The following is an 18,074-nucleotide window of genomic DNA, read 5'->3' as shown; positions in this document are numbered from 1 at the left end:
AATATTATTGATGGGGCAATATATGTAGAACTTGACCTTTCTGCAGAGCATATCCATGGGGTAGTGGGATTATCTTTGGAACAAATGTTATTGTTTTACTGTGTAATTTAATCTTTCTGTCAGAAATGCTCAAGTAACATTTTTGTGACCCCTTTTAGTAGCTCTTAATAATTTGGTTTTCTTTTGGTTTCTTTCTCATAGACAAGTTTGACCAAGTTTTCTGACAGTCTTCAAGAAATGATAAATTTTCACACAGTAAGTGTCAGTAAGTAGGTGTTTACTATTGGCCATGTTAATATTTTAGTTCTTTTCTTCAGTGGCAGTATTTTATGAAATGACTAAAGTTAGAATTCATTACATACATACATCATACATACATACATACATGCTTTTTAGTTGGGTAGGTTTAAGATATGCTTGGAGTTTGTGTGTGTGTGTGTGAGTGAGTGAGAGAGAGAGAGAATATATATTTTATTTCTGTTTCTAATATAGTCACCTTAATATCAATGAAATAAATGTATATCTATAAAAGTTATTATTTTTTTCCTTTTCATTTATGGCTTTGTAAGTTTTTAAATTTTAGTTTTAAGAATTTAGGAGTAGGGTGGGCCACAGTGACTCAGCAGGTAGAATTCTCACCTGCCATGCCAGAAACCTGGTGCCTGCCCATGCAAAAAAAAAAAAAAAGGAATTTAGGAATAAAGAGTAAAGGTCATTATTTTAAATTTAAATCTTTTGAAAAATACTTATAAATATATTCCTTTGTTTTATCAATAGTCAGTATTAACCGCCTTTGAATTCTTTGAGCTGCTTAGATGTGTTTTTAAGGTTACAGGGCATTTATCCTTCAATCATAATACTGCTTTTGGAATTTTAAGAAATATCTTTGAAATTTTGTAAAAGTTTACTGAAAATAAGAGTAGCTTCTATATAAATAGCCTTCCACAAAATCTTGAAGATGCTTCCCTACATTTTCTCCTATGAGTTAGGTCCTGGCTCTCATATTTAGGGGTTTGATCTGTTTGGGTAAGTTTTGTATAAGGTGTGAAGTAGGAGTCCTCTTTCATTCATTTGGAAATATATATTCAGTTCTCCCTGCATCATTTGTTGAAAAGACTGTTCGTTTCAATTCAGTGAACTTGACAGCCTTGTCAAAAATCAGTTGATACTGTATTGCCCTCCCCACTATGTGGGATGTGACATCCAGGGGTAACAGTCTCCCTGGTGCTGTGGGAGATGACTCCCAGAGATGAGTCTGGCCCTGGCACTGTGGGATCAACTATGCCATCCTGACCAAAAGGGGGAAAAGAAGTGTAGCTAATGAAGTATCAGTGGTTGAGAGAGTCCAGATGGAGTCAAGAGGCTACTCTGGAGGTCACTCTTATGCAAGCATCTGTTAGATATCACTACTTATTGTAACTTGCCAACCCCCAACTAAAACCATTTTAGCCAAACCTAAAGAACACTTAGGACAATATGTAAGATTCTACAAAGGTTCCATGTACTAGGGTAACTTTCCAGAAACCTGCAACCTCCAGATGGGTCCCTGGATGAGATAAGTCCTGAAACCTAGAGGGCCAAGCCTCTCCAGAGCATCATCTAGTTCCATCTCCCTACCCCATGTTGTTGACAACCCCTTTCAACATGAAAAGGTTAGATTGGCTTTAGCCCAAATGCCCCTGAACAGTGGGATAGAAAGATCAAAGGTGATGGTGGAGTTACACAGAGAAGGTAGGGTTTAACAAACTAATATGATTGCCGAATCATTATTGATACTTCTTTTAGTCTCCAGTATCTTAACATAGCTAGAGGTAAATACTTAAAATTGTGGAATTGTAACCCATACCAAATCTGAAATCTGTTCTACAACTAATTGTTGTGCTGTGCGTTGAGATTTATTACTTTTTTGTATATATGTTATTTTTCACAAAAAAAGAGAAGAAAGTCGATTGTGATAAGAACAGTATTTATTCCTTCTAGCCTCCAATGTTCTGGAGCAGCTAGAAGAAAAAATCTGGGATGGTGATATGGTAACCCAGACAAACTCTGTGATCTGTCCTGTAACTGCTTGTTGAAGAGTGCTTTGAAAACTATTGCTTTGTGTGTGTGTGTGTATGTGTGTATAATTATATTATACAGTTAAAAAAAAAGTTCACACCCACAAATGGGTGGGTCAATCTCCATGGAAACATTCCAATCAAAGGTTTCCACGTAAAATAATAGGTCTGACCCCACAAGATCAAATCAGGATTAAGACATAGCTTTTATGTGGTATATAATAGTTTCAAACCGGCACAGCATCATACAGTTAATTTATAAGAGTTTATCTTTTTCACTTTTCATTTTAATGTGATTTCTTTTCTCATTCTACATAAAAATTGAGGTTAGTATCTAGTTTTGTTTTTGCAAGTTTGTTTAATTACTCTTAAAGAGGATGTCTGAAACTGTTTAAGCTCTAGGTCCCCACAAAATCTAGACCCCTCTGGATTTACATATCTATATATATGTTAATACTATTTAGTTGCTACATCTACCAGAGTGATAATTTAGAAAATATAAATATGGTGGATTTTGTTTTAGATGTTAATATAAGAATTTAGTTCTGGTGAAAAATGTAAATTGGTATAACCTTACTGAAGTAAAACTGAAAATTTAAAAATCAGTTGTTATTGGGCAGATAATTAAAAAGTACTGGCAAGGCCCCTTGAGGGATGGTAGAAAAAAAAAATGAAACTATTAAACTTTATCTCCAGGGAAACCCCAGGTACTCTCTCAAACACTAGGGATTCCCAGGTCAATAGACCAAGCCTTTGATCTTGTGATTTTTATGAAACTTATTTCTGTAGCAGAGAAGCTAAACCTACCTATAATCATGCCTAAGAGTTACTTCCAGAGTGGGGACAACCAAATCAATAGACTGAGTCCTCAATCTTGGAGTTGTTCCTATAAACTTACCCCTACAAAGAATAGGCTAAGCTGACTTAAAATTAGGCCTAAGAGTCACCCTCTTTTGTTGCTCAGATGTGGCCTATCTCTTTCTCAGCCAACATGACAAGCATACTCACTACTTTCTTCCTGTCTATCTGTGACATGACTCCCAGGGATGTGGACCTTCCTGGCAATGTGGGATAGAAATCCTAGAATGAGCTGGGACTCAGCACCAAAGGATTGAGAAAACCTTCTCGACTGAAAGAGGAAAGAGAGAAATGAGAGAAAATAAAGTGTCAGTGGCTGAAAGATTTCAAAGAGTTGAGAGATCCTCCTGGAGGTTATTCTTATGCATTATATAGAAATCTCCTTTTTAGTTTAAGGTGTGTTAGGCTAGAGGAAAGTACCTGAAACTGTAGAGCTGTGTTCCAAAGTTATGTTTCTTAAAGATGATTGTGTAATGATACAGCTTTTACAGTGTGACTGTGTGAATGTAAAAACCTTGTTTCTGTTGTTCCTTTTATGTGCAGTACAGACAGATGAGTGAAAAATATGGATTAAAAATAAATAAATAATAGCGGGAACAAATGTTTAAATAAATTGAGTAGATTGAAATATTAGTGATCAAAGAAAGGGAGTGTTAAGGGGTATAGAAAAAATGGGAGGAACAAAGGTTAATATACTGGGTAGATGGAAATGTTTGTGGTCAATGGGAGGGAGGGCTAAGAGGTATGGTCTGTATGAGTTTTTTCTTTTTTCTTTTAATTTCTTTTTCTGGAGTGATGCAAATGGTCTAAAAAATGATTATCATGATGAATATACTGCTAAGTGATGTTATTGCAAGCCATTGATTGCACACCATGAATATACTACTAAGTGATGTTATTGCAAGCCATTGATTGCACACCATATATGGAATGTTTGTATGTTAAGAATGTTTGTATTTACATGTTGTTTTGGTTTGTCAATAAAAATTAAAAAAAACAAGTTAATTCCGGAGAATCTCTTTTGTAGCTCAGATGTGGCACCCCCCCCACCCCCAAGCCCAACTCTGCAAGTAAAGTCATTACCCTCCCCATTATGTGGGACATGACATCCAGGGGTGTGAGTCTCCCTGGCAATGTGGTATGTGACTCCCAAGGATAAACCTGGCTCTGGCACTGTAGAATCGACAGTGAAAAGTTTGCTTTTCAGAAACCTAAAACCTTCAGATTGTTCCTAGGCCAGATAAGTCCTGAAACCCAGAGGAACCAGTCTCTCTAAGAACATCAACCAATTTCATTCCCCCATCCCATATCGTAATACCCCTTTCCAACATGAAAAACTTAGAATGAGCATAATCCAAATATCCCTAAAGATTGTGAGAAGGATCAAAAGAGAAAGAGTTATAGCAGAGAAGTTAGTTTTTAACAAATAAGTAGGATTACTGAGTCATTATATTGATACTCTTTAATCCCAGTGTCTTGGAGTAGCTAGAAGGAAAAGCCTGAAATTGTGGAACTGCAACCTATACCAAATGTTGAAATCTGTTCTATAACAGCTTCTTAAAATGTTCTCTGAAATTTATTGCTTTTTTATATATATACTATATTTCACAACAAAAAACATTTTTTTAAAGCGATTTACCATAAATATGAGGGTCTATTTCTGAACTGTTGGTTTGATTCCATTGGTCAATATATCTGTCTTTATGCTAGTACCATACTGTTTTTACTGCTGTAGCTTTGTAATATGATTTGTCAGGAAATGTGAGTTTTGCTAGTTCTTTCTTCCTTTTTCCAAGATGCTTTTGGCGGTTTGTGTCCCCTTATACTTCCAGATAAATTTGACAGTTGGCTTTTCCATTTCTGCAAAGTAGGCTGTTGTAATATTAATTGGGATTGCATCGAATCTGTAAATCAGTTTGGGTATTATTGAAATTGTAATGATATTTATTCTTCCAATCCATGAACATGGAATGTCCTTCCATTTACTTAGGTCTCCTCTAATTTCTTTTAGCAGTGTTTTGTAGTTTTCTGAGTATAGGTCCTTTACATCCTTGGTGGAATTTATTCCTAGATATTTGATTCTTTTAGTTGCTATAGTAAATGAAATTTTTTTCTTGATTTCTTCCTCTTGATTCTTCATTACTAGGGGATAGAAACATTACTGATTTTTATAAACTGATCTTGTACCCTGTCACTTTTTTGAATTTATTTATTAGCTCTAGTTGCTTTGTTGTACTTATTAGCTCTAATTGCTGTTAGACTTTCTATGTGTAGGATTATGTCATCTGCAAATAGTGAAAGTTTTGCTTCTAACTTTCCAGTTTGTATGCCTTTTATTTCTTTTTCTTGCCTAAGTGGTCTAGCTAGAACTTTTAGCACAGTGTTGAATAACAGTGGTGACAATGGGCATCCTTGTCTTGTTTCAGATTTTAGAAGGAAAACTTTCAATCTTTCACAACTGCGTACAATATTAGCTATGGATTTTTCATATATGTCCTTTATCATGTTGAAGAAGTTTCCTTCTATTCTTCTCTTTGAAGTGTTTTATAAAGAAAAGGTTGCTGGATTTGTCAAGCACTTTTCTGAATCTATTGAGATGATCATGTGTTTTTTCCCCTTTTATTTATTACTGTGGTATAATACATAAACTGATTTTCTTATATTGAAAATCTTTGTATACCTCGGATAAAGCCCACTAGATCATGGTCTATACTTCTTTTAATGTGCTGTTGAATTTGATTTGGGAGTATTTTGTTGAGGACTTTTACATCTATGTTCTTTAGAGAAATCGGTCCATAATTTTTTTTGTTGTAGTATCTCTGGCTTCAGTGTGAGGGTGATGCTGGCTTCACAGAATGTCCTATAATGGCTGACTGCGTCCATGTTTGGTTAATTCCTCATGTGGGGCACTATTTGGGTTCTCCTTCACTGGAAGTCCAGAATTCTCCAGGCCATCAACCCCTGGCCTCTTTGTATCCAAGAGTTCAGTCCCCAATTTATCTTTCCTGTCTCGTTTCACTATAAACTGCAAGGAGAAGCAGGCTGCCATTTCCACACCTAGTTTGAAAATTTCTTTTACTAAATATCCAAGTTCATTACTTTCAAATTCTGCCTTCCATCTACAAAGAATGCCTTCCTTCCAGTTTTCAATGACACCTTCATCATTTCTGTCTAAAGCCTTATCAGATGTATCCTTAGACTCCGCATTTCAACCCACAATCTCTTCAAAGCAATTCAGTCCTTTCCTATCAAAACTCTCACAGCTCCATTTAAAAAACCATTCCAACATGTTTGGTATTTGCAAACTGCAGAAGCACCCCACTCCTGGTACCAAAAATCTGTTGTTAGTTTGCTAACACTGCCAGAATGCAATATACCAGAGATGGATCAGCTTTTAATAAGGGGATTTATTTAGTTACAAATTTATAGTTCTTCAGAGGAAAGGCAGCTAGCTTTCATCTGAGTTTCTCTGTCACATGGGAAGTTACATGATGATAACTGCTGGCCTTTTTTTTCCTCGTTTCTGAGTTCTGACAGCTTTCCCCAGGGCAGTTCTTTTCTGCAACTGCAAATGTCTGAGTCTGGGCTCTAAGTGCTGAGATGAGGTATGCTGAGCTGCTGAGCTCTCTTTTGATCTCTCTCTTTTAAGCCTCCAGCTAATTTACTCAAACCTCACGTGTTGTGGAAGACACTCCCCTTAACTGATCGCAAATGTAATCAGCCATGGATGAATTTCACATACAGATGATTTAAGTCCATAGCACCAGAACAACAGGGCACCATCAGTTGCCAAGTTGTCAGCTGAACCTAATTATTGTTCCCTCCTCTTCCATTTTTTGGAATAATTTTAGCAGGATTGGTATTCATTCTTCTTGGAATGAATTGGAGAACTCACCTATGAAACCATTTGGACATGAGCTTTTCTTTTTGGAGAGGTTCTTTTTTTTTTTATTATTAATTTAAAAAAATTAACAAAACATTTAGAAATCATTCCATTCTACATGTACTATCAGTAATTCTTAATATTATCATATAGTTGCATATTCATCATTTCTTAGTACATTTGCATCGATTTAGAAAAAGAAATAAAAAGACAACAGAATAAGAATTAAAACGATAATAGAGAGAAAAAAAACCTATACCTCACGTTTTGGAGAGGTTCTTGATGTCTGATTCCATCTCTTTACTTGTAGTTGGTTTGTTGAGGTCTCCTATTTCTTCTTGAGTCAGTGAGAAATTCTGGGAATTTTTCCATTTCATTTACGTTGTCTAATTTGTTGGCATACTGTTCATAGTATCTTCTTATGATTCCTTTATTTCTGTTGGAGTTAGTAGTAATTTCCCTCATTTCTGATTTTATTTTTTAGATCTTTTCTCTTTGATTATTTGATTCCAACTTAAGGGTCTGTCAGTTTTATTGATCTTCTCAAGGACCCCACCTATGATTTTAGTCCTTTTCCCTATTAAAAAAAAAATTCTCAATTCACTTATTTCTGCTCTAATCTTTATTATTTCTTTCCTTCTGCTTTGGTATTAGTTTCCTGTTCTTTTTCTAGTGCCTCCTGGTATTTAATTTGGTGTTTGATTTTAGCTTTTGTTTTCTTCCCTGAGATATATTTACATACCATATTCTTTATTCCTTTTAATCTAGGTTTTTAGAGATAGGCTATATATATATCCTTTTCAGCACTGCCTTTGCAGTTTTGCTATGTTGTGTTCCCATTTTCATTCATCCTCAGATATTTACTGATTTCTCTTTCAGTGTCTTCTTTGACCCACTGATTGTCTAAGAGTATGATGTTTAGCTTCCATATTTTTGTGAATTTTCTGGTTTTCCACCTGTTATTGATTTCCAGCTAGCATTCCATTATGAGGAGAGGTAATGCTTTGTATAATTTCTGTGTTTTTAAATTTATTGAGACTTGTTCTGTGACCCAACATGCTGTCTGGTCTGGAGATTGATTGACCCATGAGCACTTGAGAAGAATGTATATCCTGCAGTTTTACAGTGCAGTATTCTGCATATGTCAGTTAGGTTTAGTTCATTTATCATGTTACTCAAATTCTCTGTTTCCTTATTGATCCTTCTGTCTAGATGTTCTATTTATTGGTGAGAGTAGTGTGTTGAAGTGCCAATAAAAATTCTGGAGGTGTCCATTTCTCCCTTCAGTTTTGCCAGTGGTTACCTCATGCATTTTGGGGCACCAAGGTTAGGTGCATAAATATTTATAACTGTTATTTCTTCTTGGTGGGTTGCCCCTTTTATTAAAATAAAATATTTGTTTTTAAAACAAAGTCAATTATACTTTTAAAGATAATTTTGTCTGATATTAGTATAAACTACTTCAGCTCCATTTTGGTTACTGTTTGCATGGAATATTTTTTTCCAGCCTTTCATTTTCATGTTATTTGTGTTCTTGGGTTTAAGTGTGTCTCTTGTAGACAGCAGTAGGTGAATGATATTTTTTTATCCTTTCTGCTAATCTGTGTCTTTTGCTTGGGAGTTTAATCCAGTAACATTCAGTGGTACATACTTCAACCACTTTATCCTTTGATTTGTGTATGCTGCATGTTGGGTTTTTTTTTTTTTTTTTTTTTGGCCTCTCTTTTTACCCTTTTAGTTACATTTACTGGTAATATTCATTCCTGTGCTCTACTCCATACCTCTCTCTCTTGTCTTTACCTTTCAGCCTGCAGAACTCCCTTTTGTATTTTATTGTAGGGCATGTCTCTTGTTGATGAAGTCTCTCAGCATTTGTTTATCTGTGAATATTTTATCCATTTTTCAAGAAGAAACATTTAGTTTCACACCCAATGCATAAACCAGAAGGGCATGTTCACAGATCTGCCTATTGGAAAGACCACCTTCAAATTTACGAATACCAGCAGCAGCAATCAGGACAGCACAGTCAGCCTGAGATGTGCCTGTAATCATGTTTTTAAAAACGTTTTTGTGTGGGGGGGTGTCACTGATGGCCACATGCTTGCTGGTCTCAAATATTAGTGCTGGGAGGTATCAGTGGTGATACCACACTCACATTCAGCTTTCAGTTTTCCCAAGACCCACATATATTGGAAGACTCTTCTTCTATCTCAGTAGCTTCCTTCTCAAAATTTTTGATGGTTCTTTTGTTGAGTCTGCCTCATTTGTAGATTAGGTGGCTATTATTGGTGGCTTTCCCCAAATCTGTATGTCGAATGATGACAAATTTCCTTTTCCACTTTGGCTTAAGACATAGTGATGGTTTTCATGACATCTGTGTTTTGGCAGTAAGCTCATTGCCAAAACAAAAAGCTGTACTTTTTGTTGTCTGTAGCTGCTTTTGCCTGGAGGGCAAATTCTGGGAGGAGGCTCAACCTGGAGAGCTTTCTGAGTCAATATTTCCCAGTCAGTATAGGCGCAGAGATCCATGGAGGGGGCATCAGTCTGTTCTGAAGTGCCCTGGGGAGGAGACCCAGAAGGACACCAGACTTCTCTTTGATGACTCCCAGGACCTACCTATTCTGTCTTGGCCTGCCCAGCAGATGACACTCTTCAGCAAACTATTCCCTGCAGTCCTAAGGTGTTAACTGTGTTTTTAACTCTCAACAACTTGGCCGGTATTGGGGGGGAGGATTGAAGCAGAGGCCATCAGTGGCTTTTGTCTGGGTTGGATTGAAACCCTAGTACAGATCCCAGGACCCAGCCTTCTGTTTTTGCTAACCAAACGTCACAATTGGTACTCAGCTGTGCCCCTTCCTGTTCTTGGGGAAGCACTGCCCTTCAGCAAACTGCTCCCCATAGCCCCAGGAAGGCACTGTGTCTCTCAGTTGCCTCACTTCTACCACTACTGGAGGAAGGGTTGAAACAGAGGCTGCTGACTGCTTTTTGTCCTGGACTGGTTGAAACTGTTAACTGTCCTCAGACCTGGGACCCAGTGTTCCAAATTTGCTAATCAAAAATCACAGTTAGTGCTCAGTCATGACCCTCTACTTTGGGGAAGCGGACTTTTATATCCAGGGCGGCCTGTTGCTAGTGTGGGATAGACACCAGCCTTCACAATTTGGAGAGTAAATCACAGCTCTTCATGGTGGGTTATCAGTCTCTTCCCTCCACTCTTAGCTGTTTACTTACTGCCCTGGAGGACAAACTGAGTTTTGAACCTCCCCATTCTGCTATCTTACCTGGAAACCTCCCAGAATGAACTTTTGAAAATCTAAATTTACATCAGCCCTGTTCCAGTGGCTTCCCATCATACTTAAAATAAAATCCTAACTGTGGGGGTGTGCAAGGGTAGTTCAGTGATAGATTTCTCGCCTGTCATTTGGGAGACCAGGTTTTATTCCTGGCCCATGTACTTCCCCCCACAAACAAACAAACAAAATTCAGCAAATGGTGCTGCAATAATGGGATACTCACATGGGAAAAGAATGAAATATAGCATACCCAAAAAATGTCCTAACTGTGATCTACCAAGCTCTGTATGATCTAGCCCCTGCTCATAATTCCCTGATCTAATTTTTAATTATTCTTTGCCTTGCTATAACCACTTGGCTTCTTTGTTATTCTTTGAGCATCCCAAAGTCTCTGATTTCACTACCTTTGATTTGTGGTATGTTGTGTCTGGAGTGTTATTCCTTTATGTCTGTGTTGGGACTAGTTTCCTCACAATATTCCTCTCTTTCTATAGGTCCCCCTTATACTTTATTTAGGCCACTGCCTCTTCAAAGGGTGTTCCTTTACTTCTCCCCCCATGGTCTCTTTCTACTATTTTACCTTCCTTTTTAAAGAAGGACACATATGCTCATACACACAATGGACACAATTACATACATACAACCACTCACATGTGTTTGTTCTTATATATATATATTTCCTTTAAGTTTCGTGAGTGCAGGCTCTTTCATCTCTGCTGCTAACACCTAGAGCAGTGGTCAAGAGAAGGTAGTTGCTTAGGGCAGGTAGACTGAGGACTTGAATGAATTTATGGAAGCTCTTAAATGTTTTTTTATGGTCATTTAAGTCCGTAAAGATTGATTAAACCAGTAAGAAGACATACTAAATGGACAAAGGCATTTGATGTTCTTTTAATTAGCATTATTGTATATTGAAACTTTAATTTTTCTTTTACTATTCCTTACATCTGAGAAACTTCAGGATCTCTGTTTTGACTCTAAAATTAATGTTGTTTCAAGCATAATTTGCACATTAAAAGGAAGTAACTTTTGTGGGGCTGTCTGCTCAGAAGTCTGAAGGTTATTAGGTTGGTGAGCTTATATGTGTGTACATGTATATACTTACATAGATGTATATACTGGCAACTCTGTGTCTCATACTGCACCCAGGGGCCCTGTGCCTTTCTAGTTTTATTCCTATATTTCTTTTTGTGGGTTCTCAGAAATTTTACTATTAATAGATAAAAACGAAATTGTGAGACCCTGGGTTTATTCTCTTAATTTTCTTCCCTTTTATAGTTTCTCTGCTGTCTGTTTTACCCAGACTTTTTGTATCTTGCTAACCAATACTTTTCTCTTATTTTTTTCCCACAGAAGTAACTTGTGTGCACTTGAATCAGAATTCATATATTTGGGGCAAAGGTACTTTCCCCGTCATAGCACTGTTAACTTTTTTAGGCTGTGCATGAGGATGGCATGTATTTACTGACTGTTAGAGTTTAGCATAATTCTCATTCTGAAAAAGTAATTTAATTTTTCTAATTTTTATATTTCTCTTTTGTAGAATGAAGGGGTTGTGTTAGATTAATTTTAATTATAAAAATTCTAAGATTATTCTTTATAATAAATAAAGAATTATTATAAGATTTAAATATCATATCAGAGCCATTTGCTAAAATGTGAGAAAAAACACATTTATTTTAATAACATTCTTGCAATGAAATTTGAGTTACATAGCATTCCAGGATAAAGGAGAGTTTAGGGGAAAAGACAGACTGCAAATTTTAAAAGGAAATAAACACCAGAACATTGTTCAGGTTCGATAGCAGAGCTTGTAACACTTAAGTTTTGGTGTATCAGTTTGTGTCAGAATAAAAATCTAGATATTCCAGAAGTATGATTTATGAAATAATTTTGTGGGCTTAAATAAGTGTGGAAAAAACAGGACCATTTTTGGCTGTTAGCCAAATTAAGAATAAACAGATTTACCTGATAATTAAAAAAAATAAATCGTTTGAATTATCTTGTGATTCATCTCCTCATTAGAGCTCTTCCTAATTACCTTTTAGAGTGAGAATTTCTTAAGGTTGATTTGAATTCTTATGTCTTTATAAGATGCTATTCTAGTTTGCTAGCTGCCAGAATGCAGTTTACTAGAAACACAGTTTATAGGCCATGGAAATGTCCTAGTTAAAGCAAGTCTATAGAAATGTCCAATCTAAGGAATCCAGGAAAAGATATCTTGGTTCAAGAAGGCTGATGAAGTTTAGGGTTTCTCTGTTAAGTGGAAAGGCACATGGCGAACACAGTCAGAGTTTCTCTCTTATCTGGAAAGGCATATGGTGAACAAGGTGTCATCTGCTAAACTTCCTCCTTTTCCTTCTTCATCTCCAAAGGTCGCTGGCTGGTGGACTCCACTTCTCTTGGCTATGTCGTTTTGCTCTGTTCTCTCTGAATCTCCCTCATTGTCCAAAATGTTTCCTCTTTTATAGGATTCCAGTAAACTAATCAAGACCCACCCAAATGGGTGGAGACACATCTCCACCTAATCCAGCCTAACAACCACTCTTGATTGGATTACATCTCCAGGGAGATGATCTAATTACAGATTCAAGCACACAGTATTGAATAGGGCTTATTCTGGCTTTATGAAATGGGATTTTGATTAAAACGTGGCTTTTCTAGAGTATATACATTCTTTCAAACCAGCACAAATGCCAACAACTGACTTTTCCAGAAAGGTTATGTATGCTACATTCTACTATATTTTAGAGTTGGTTTGAATAATTAACTTGTTTTCCTGGAGTTTAGAGGTTTCTGTGATCTCTCTGGTGACTCTTGGATTCTGCTTTGCTGTTGATATAAACAAGTTGGAGTATTTGACTCATTTTTGCTGATTGAAGTTGATTTGCTATATATAAGTTCTTTGAAAATGTGTGACCCTTTGGAAATGTTTTTTAAAATTTAAATTTCTGTATTAAAGCATTCATTCAAGAAATACTGAGAATACAGTAGTATTTCCAACTTTTTCTCATCCTGTGGCACTGATGGGAATGGATGGATGGTCATATTTGTGTGGGACATGAAAACGAGGGGAAATATAGGAGAACTAATTTGGGTATTGGTGAAAACATTTTTTAACATTTTATTTTTTTTTTATAGAATTAGGCTAAAATACACAGTGTTAGGGTCAGTATTACATGTTGAATGTGTGCAATGCTACCAAATATTTTATAAATAATTTAGTAAGAAACTAGATCTTGTTTCCATGAATAGAACTTTAAAAAAAATAGGTTTTACTCATGAAATGGCTTCAAGAATTCTTGATTGATATTTTTTAGTTGATGGTCATTCCAGTTTTTGGTTGTTATTGTTGATGTGAAACTTTACCAGCAAGAGTAGTAATGATAGTGAAAGGCAGAGAAATATTTATTGCTTATTTTCTTCTCCTTATTGACATGTGCTCCTATCCTGCATGTAATTAGATTGTAAAAAATTCAGTCTCTAAACTGTACTTTGAAAAAGCATTCATTGAGTGCCACTGCTCTTCTTTTTCTGGCATTGAAAAATATGTTTAAATTTTCTGGGATAAGTTCAGTAGATTTCAAGTAAAATAATGAAGGTACTTCCCCAGAAGTATGCACAGAGTTGCTTTACTTGCTTTTAATAATTCTTCTTTGGATTCAAATTAACACTCACTAGTGACTCATTTCCACACATTTCTCTGGGTATTCTTAGGGTTTACAGGAATATTGTTGGTTGAGGCTTGACATACCCTGGCAATCGGCAATATCTAGCTGAAGTTTGCATAAGTGTAGCCTCCAGAATAGCCTCTCGATTCTATTTGACATCTTTTGGTCACTGATACTTTTTTTGTTACATTTCTTTTTCCCTTTTTAGTCAGGAAGGCACTGTCCATAGTGCCAGGGCCAGCCTTATCCTTGTATGTCATGCCCACATAGAGTGGAAGGTAATGAGTTTACTCGCAGAGTTGGGCTTAGAGAGAGAGAGGGTCCACATCTGAGCAGCAAAAGAGATTCTTGGAAGTAATTCTTAGGCATTATTATAGGTAGGCTCAGCGTCTACGTTCCAGATAACTTTCATAAGAGCCTCAAGATCGAGGGGTTGGCCTATTAATTTGGGAGACCGTGATGTTTGAGAGAGTATCAGGAATTTCCCAGGTGGGAAAGTTTAATAGTTCCATATATTTTCTCCAGTACCTCAAGGGACTTTGCTAGTACTTTTAAGTTTTCTGACCAATATACTCTGGAATGCATCCGGGTAATATATTAAACTATACAGAATCGCAAGACTTCGTTCCCAATTCTAGGTTCCATATGTTTAGGTTGTTTAATTGAACTGCCAAGACAGGTTAAGTAAGATTATGTGCTATAGAAAGTTTAAATTTTGGACAAAATAAACCTCTTCTCTTTTGGTCTCATAGACTAAGTGAAGTTCTAAAATACAGACAGTATCATCCTTTATCCTGTATTCTGATTTGCCTTAGTCCTGACCAGATTGGCTTTGTTCTAACACTAATTGAAGCCTGATCTCATTTTTAGCTTCTTTAACAGTTGCTATATATAGGAATACTAACTTTCAGAGCTGCAGAAGTCCAGTTTTGAATCTTAGGTGTTCAAGTGTACCCCAAATTCCAGAAACATACCAGATTATACACATGTAGCACAGCATCTCAGAACTTAGGTCAGGAATAAATGTCACTGCTATAAGAATTTACATCCTAGACCCCAATTTACTTATAAATATTTTCTAAAAGAGACCATATAATGTTAGTCCTTTTGTTTCTGGCTTAGTTTGCTCACTATGATGTCCTCATTGTTCATTCACCTTGTTAGATGCCTCATGACTTCATTCCTTTCTGTAGCCGCACATAATTCCATCATATATACTACAGTTTGCCCTTCTGCTTCTCAGTCATTGTACCCTATGGCCACCTCCATCCATTGGGTATTATGAATAAATGTCACCATAAACATCAGTGTGCAAATATCTATTTGAGACCGTGCTTACAGTTATTTTGAGTATATTCCCAGTGTATTAGGTAGGGTTCTCTAGAGAAACAGAATCAGCACCCAGTAATGAAATTGCCTAATCATACGGCAACCCTATATTTAAACTCCTGTGAATCTAGAGGGGCTGCCCCATTCTGCTACCCTACCATCAATGAATAGATATACCTCTCCCTCCATATTTTCTCTAGCACTTGAATTTTTCTACTTATTTATTTATTTTGAATCTGCAGGTTTTATTGAGATATATTTCTGTAGCATATATTCTATTCAAAATAATCAGTGTTTCACAGTATCTTCACTTGGTTGTACAATCATCATTATTCTCAATTTTAGACAAATTTCATTGCGTCAAAGAGAAAAATAACAGATAGACATACCTACACTAAAGAAAAATCCAAAACTCCCCTTAACTGTCCCCCCCCAATAATTTCCCCCTAGTATTGTTGGGGTACCAGTGATGTATTCCTGTTAAATGTAAACCATAACATGCAATAAGTAGTTTTCCCCATATACCCTTCTATTACTAACTCTTTGTAGAAGTGTCATATTTTGAAGTAGTTCATGCAAGAACTTATTTGTATTTGTAGTGCTAATAGGTAAGGTACATGGCTGTAAACAAGCCCTTTCAATCATTTTCACCTTCAATATGGCACCATTACTTATGAACTACCATAACATCTATCCATTCCCATACTTTTAAGTTCAAACTCATTAACTAGTATGTACATATCAGATAACCATTCCCCCATCTCTAGCTTATGTCTAACTCTAGGTCCCCTATATTCTGTATTTTAAGACTCTGAGTTTGCATTTTCAAAGGGGTTCATGTTGGTGAAATCATACAGTATCTGTCCCTTTCTGTCTGGCTTATTTTGCTTAGCATTATGTCTTAAAGTTTCATCCATGGTGTCATATGCTTCAGGACCCCAATTCTTCTTACTGTGCATAATAATGCTGCTATGAATATCAGTGTGCAAGTATCTGTTCATGACACTCCTTTCAGCTGTTCTGGGTATTTACTGAGTATTGGTATTGCTGGGTCATAGGGCAACTTGACATTTAGTTTTCTGAGGAACCATCAACCTGTTTTCCACAGTGGCTGTACCATTATATGTTCCCACCAACAGTAGATAAGTGTTCCAGTTTCTCCATATCCTTTCCAACATTTGTAGTTTTCTGTTTGTTTACTGGCAGCCATTCTTGTAGGTATGAGATGATATCTTGTTGTGGTTTTGGTTTGTTTCATTCCTGATTTCAGGGAAAGGGCTTTCAGTCTCTCATTATTAAGTATGATGCTTACTGTGGGTTTTTCATGTATGCATTTTATCATACTGAGAATGTTTCCTTCAATTCCTACCTTTTGAAGTGATTTTATCAGAAAGGGATGCTGAATTTTGTCAAGTGCTTTTTCAGCATCCATTGAGCTAATAATGTAACTTTTCCCTTTCAAGTTATTAATAATATGTTCTGTTACACTGATTGATTTTCTTGTGATGAACCAGCCTTGCATGTCTGGAATTAACCCCACTTGGTTGTACTGTATAATTCTTTTAATGTGCCATTGGATTAGATTTGCTAGTATTTTGCTGAACATTTTTGCACCTATTTTCATTAGGGAGATTGCCTTGTAGTTTTCCTTTCTTGTAGCATCTTTATCTGGTTTTGCTATTAGAATGATGGTAGCTTCATAAAATGAGTTAGATAGTGTTCTAGTTTGCTAGCTGCCGGAATGCAATATACCAGAAACGGAATGGCTTTTAAAAGGGGAAATTTAATGAGTTGCTAGTTTACAGATCTAAAGCCGAGAAAATGTCCCAATTAAAACAAGTCTATAGAAATGTCCAATCAAAGGCATCTGGGGAAAGATACCTTGGTTCAAGAAGGCCGATGAAGTTCAGGGTTTCTCTCTCATCTGGAAAGGCACATGGCGAACGCAGTCAGGGCTTCTCTCTCGGCTGGAAGGGCACATGGCAAACGCAGTCAGGGCTTCTCTCTCGGCTGGAAGGGCACATGGCAGACACGGCGTCATCTGCTAGCTTACTCTCCTGGCTTCTGGTTTCATGAAGCTCCCCGGGAGGCATTTCCCTTCTTCATCTCCAAAGGTCGCTGGCTGGTGGACTCTCTGCTTTGTAGTGTTGCAGCATTCTCTGCCCTCTCTGAGTCTCTCATTCTCCAAAATGTTTCCTCTTTTATAGGACTTCAGAAACTAATCAAGACCCACTCAGATGGGTGGAGACATGTCATCCCCTAATCCAGTTTAACAACCGTTCTTAACTAAATCTCATCAACCAGGGAGATGATCCCATCACAGTCCCAAATACACAGCATTGAATAGAGACTATTCTACCTTTAAGAAATGGGATTTATATTAAAACATGACTTTTCTTAGGGGGCATACTTCCTTTCAAACCAGCACAGATAGTATTCCTTTTCCTTTGTTTTTTTGGGAAGGGTTTGAGCAAGTGTTCTTTTTGGAACGTTTGGTAAAATTCCCCTGTGAAACTATCTAGCCCTCGGCTTTTCTTTGTAGGAAGATTTTTGATGACGGATTGAATGTTTTTGCTTGTAATTGGTTTGTTGAGATCTTCTGTTTCTTCTAGAGTCAATGTAGCTTGTTCATTTGTTTTTAGGAATTTGTACATCTAAGTTATCTGCCTTGTTGGCATATATTTGTCCATAGTATCTTCTCACTATTTTCATTTATTCAGGGTACATGGTAATGATCCCCCTCTTATTTCTGTTTTTATTTATTTGTATCCTCTCTCTTTTTTTCTTTGTCAGCCTAGTTGATTTTATAACAAACCAACTTTTGGTTTATTGACTCTCTTATTTTTTGATTCTTCAATTCATTTATTTCTGCTTTAATCTTCATTATTTCTCTTCTATTTGCTTTGGGGTTAGTTTGCTGTTATTTCTCTAGTTCCTCCAAGTTAGCAATTAAGTCCTTGATTTTTGCTCTTATTTTTTAACT

The 18,074-nt window shown here is 36.5% G+C and overlaps 1 protein-coding gene across 1 annotated transcript in view; it reads left to right on the top strand.

The window, feature by feature from the left end:
• Positions 1–18,074, top strand: part of ACAP2 (ArfGAP with coiled-coil, ankyrin repeat and PH domains 2) — a 194,773-nt gene that overhangs the window by 84,000 nt on the left and 92,699 nt on the right. The window contains exon 4 of the mRNA XM_077119331.1: positions 202–255. Coding sequence (XP_076975446.1) covers positions 202–255 — 54 coding nt within the window. The remainder of the gene's footprint in view (positions 1–201; positions 256–18,074) is intronic.

This window comes from Tamandua tetradactyla, chromosome 10 (genome assembly GCF_023851605.1).
Source record: "Tamandua tetradactyla isolate mTamTet1 chromosome 10, mTamTet1.pri, whole genome shotgun sequence".
NCBI lineage: Eukaryota > Metazoa > Chordata > Mammalia > Pilosa > Myrmecophagidae > Tamandua > Tamandua tetradactyla.
The sequence above is the reverse complement of the archived record's forward strand: the minus strand, read 5'-3'. Positions and strand labels throughout refer to the sequence as shown.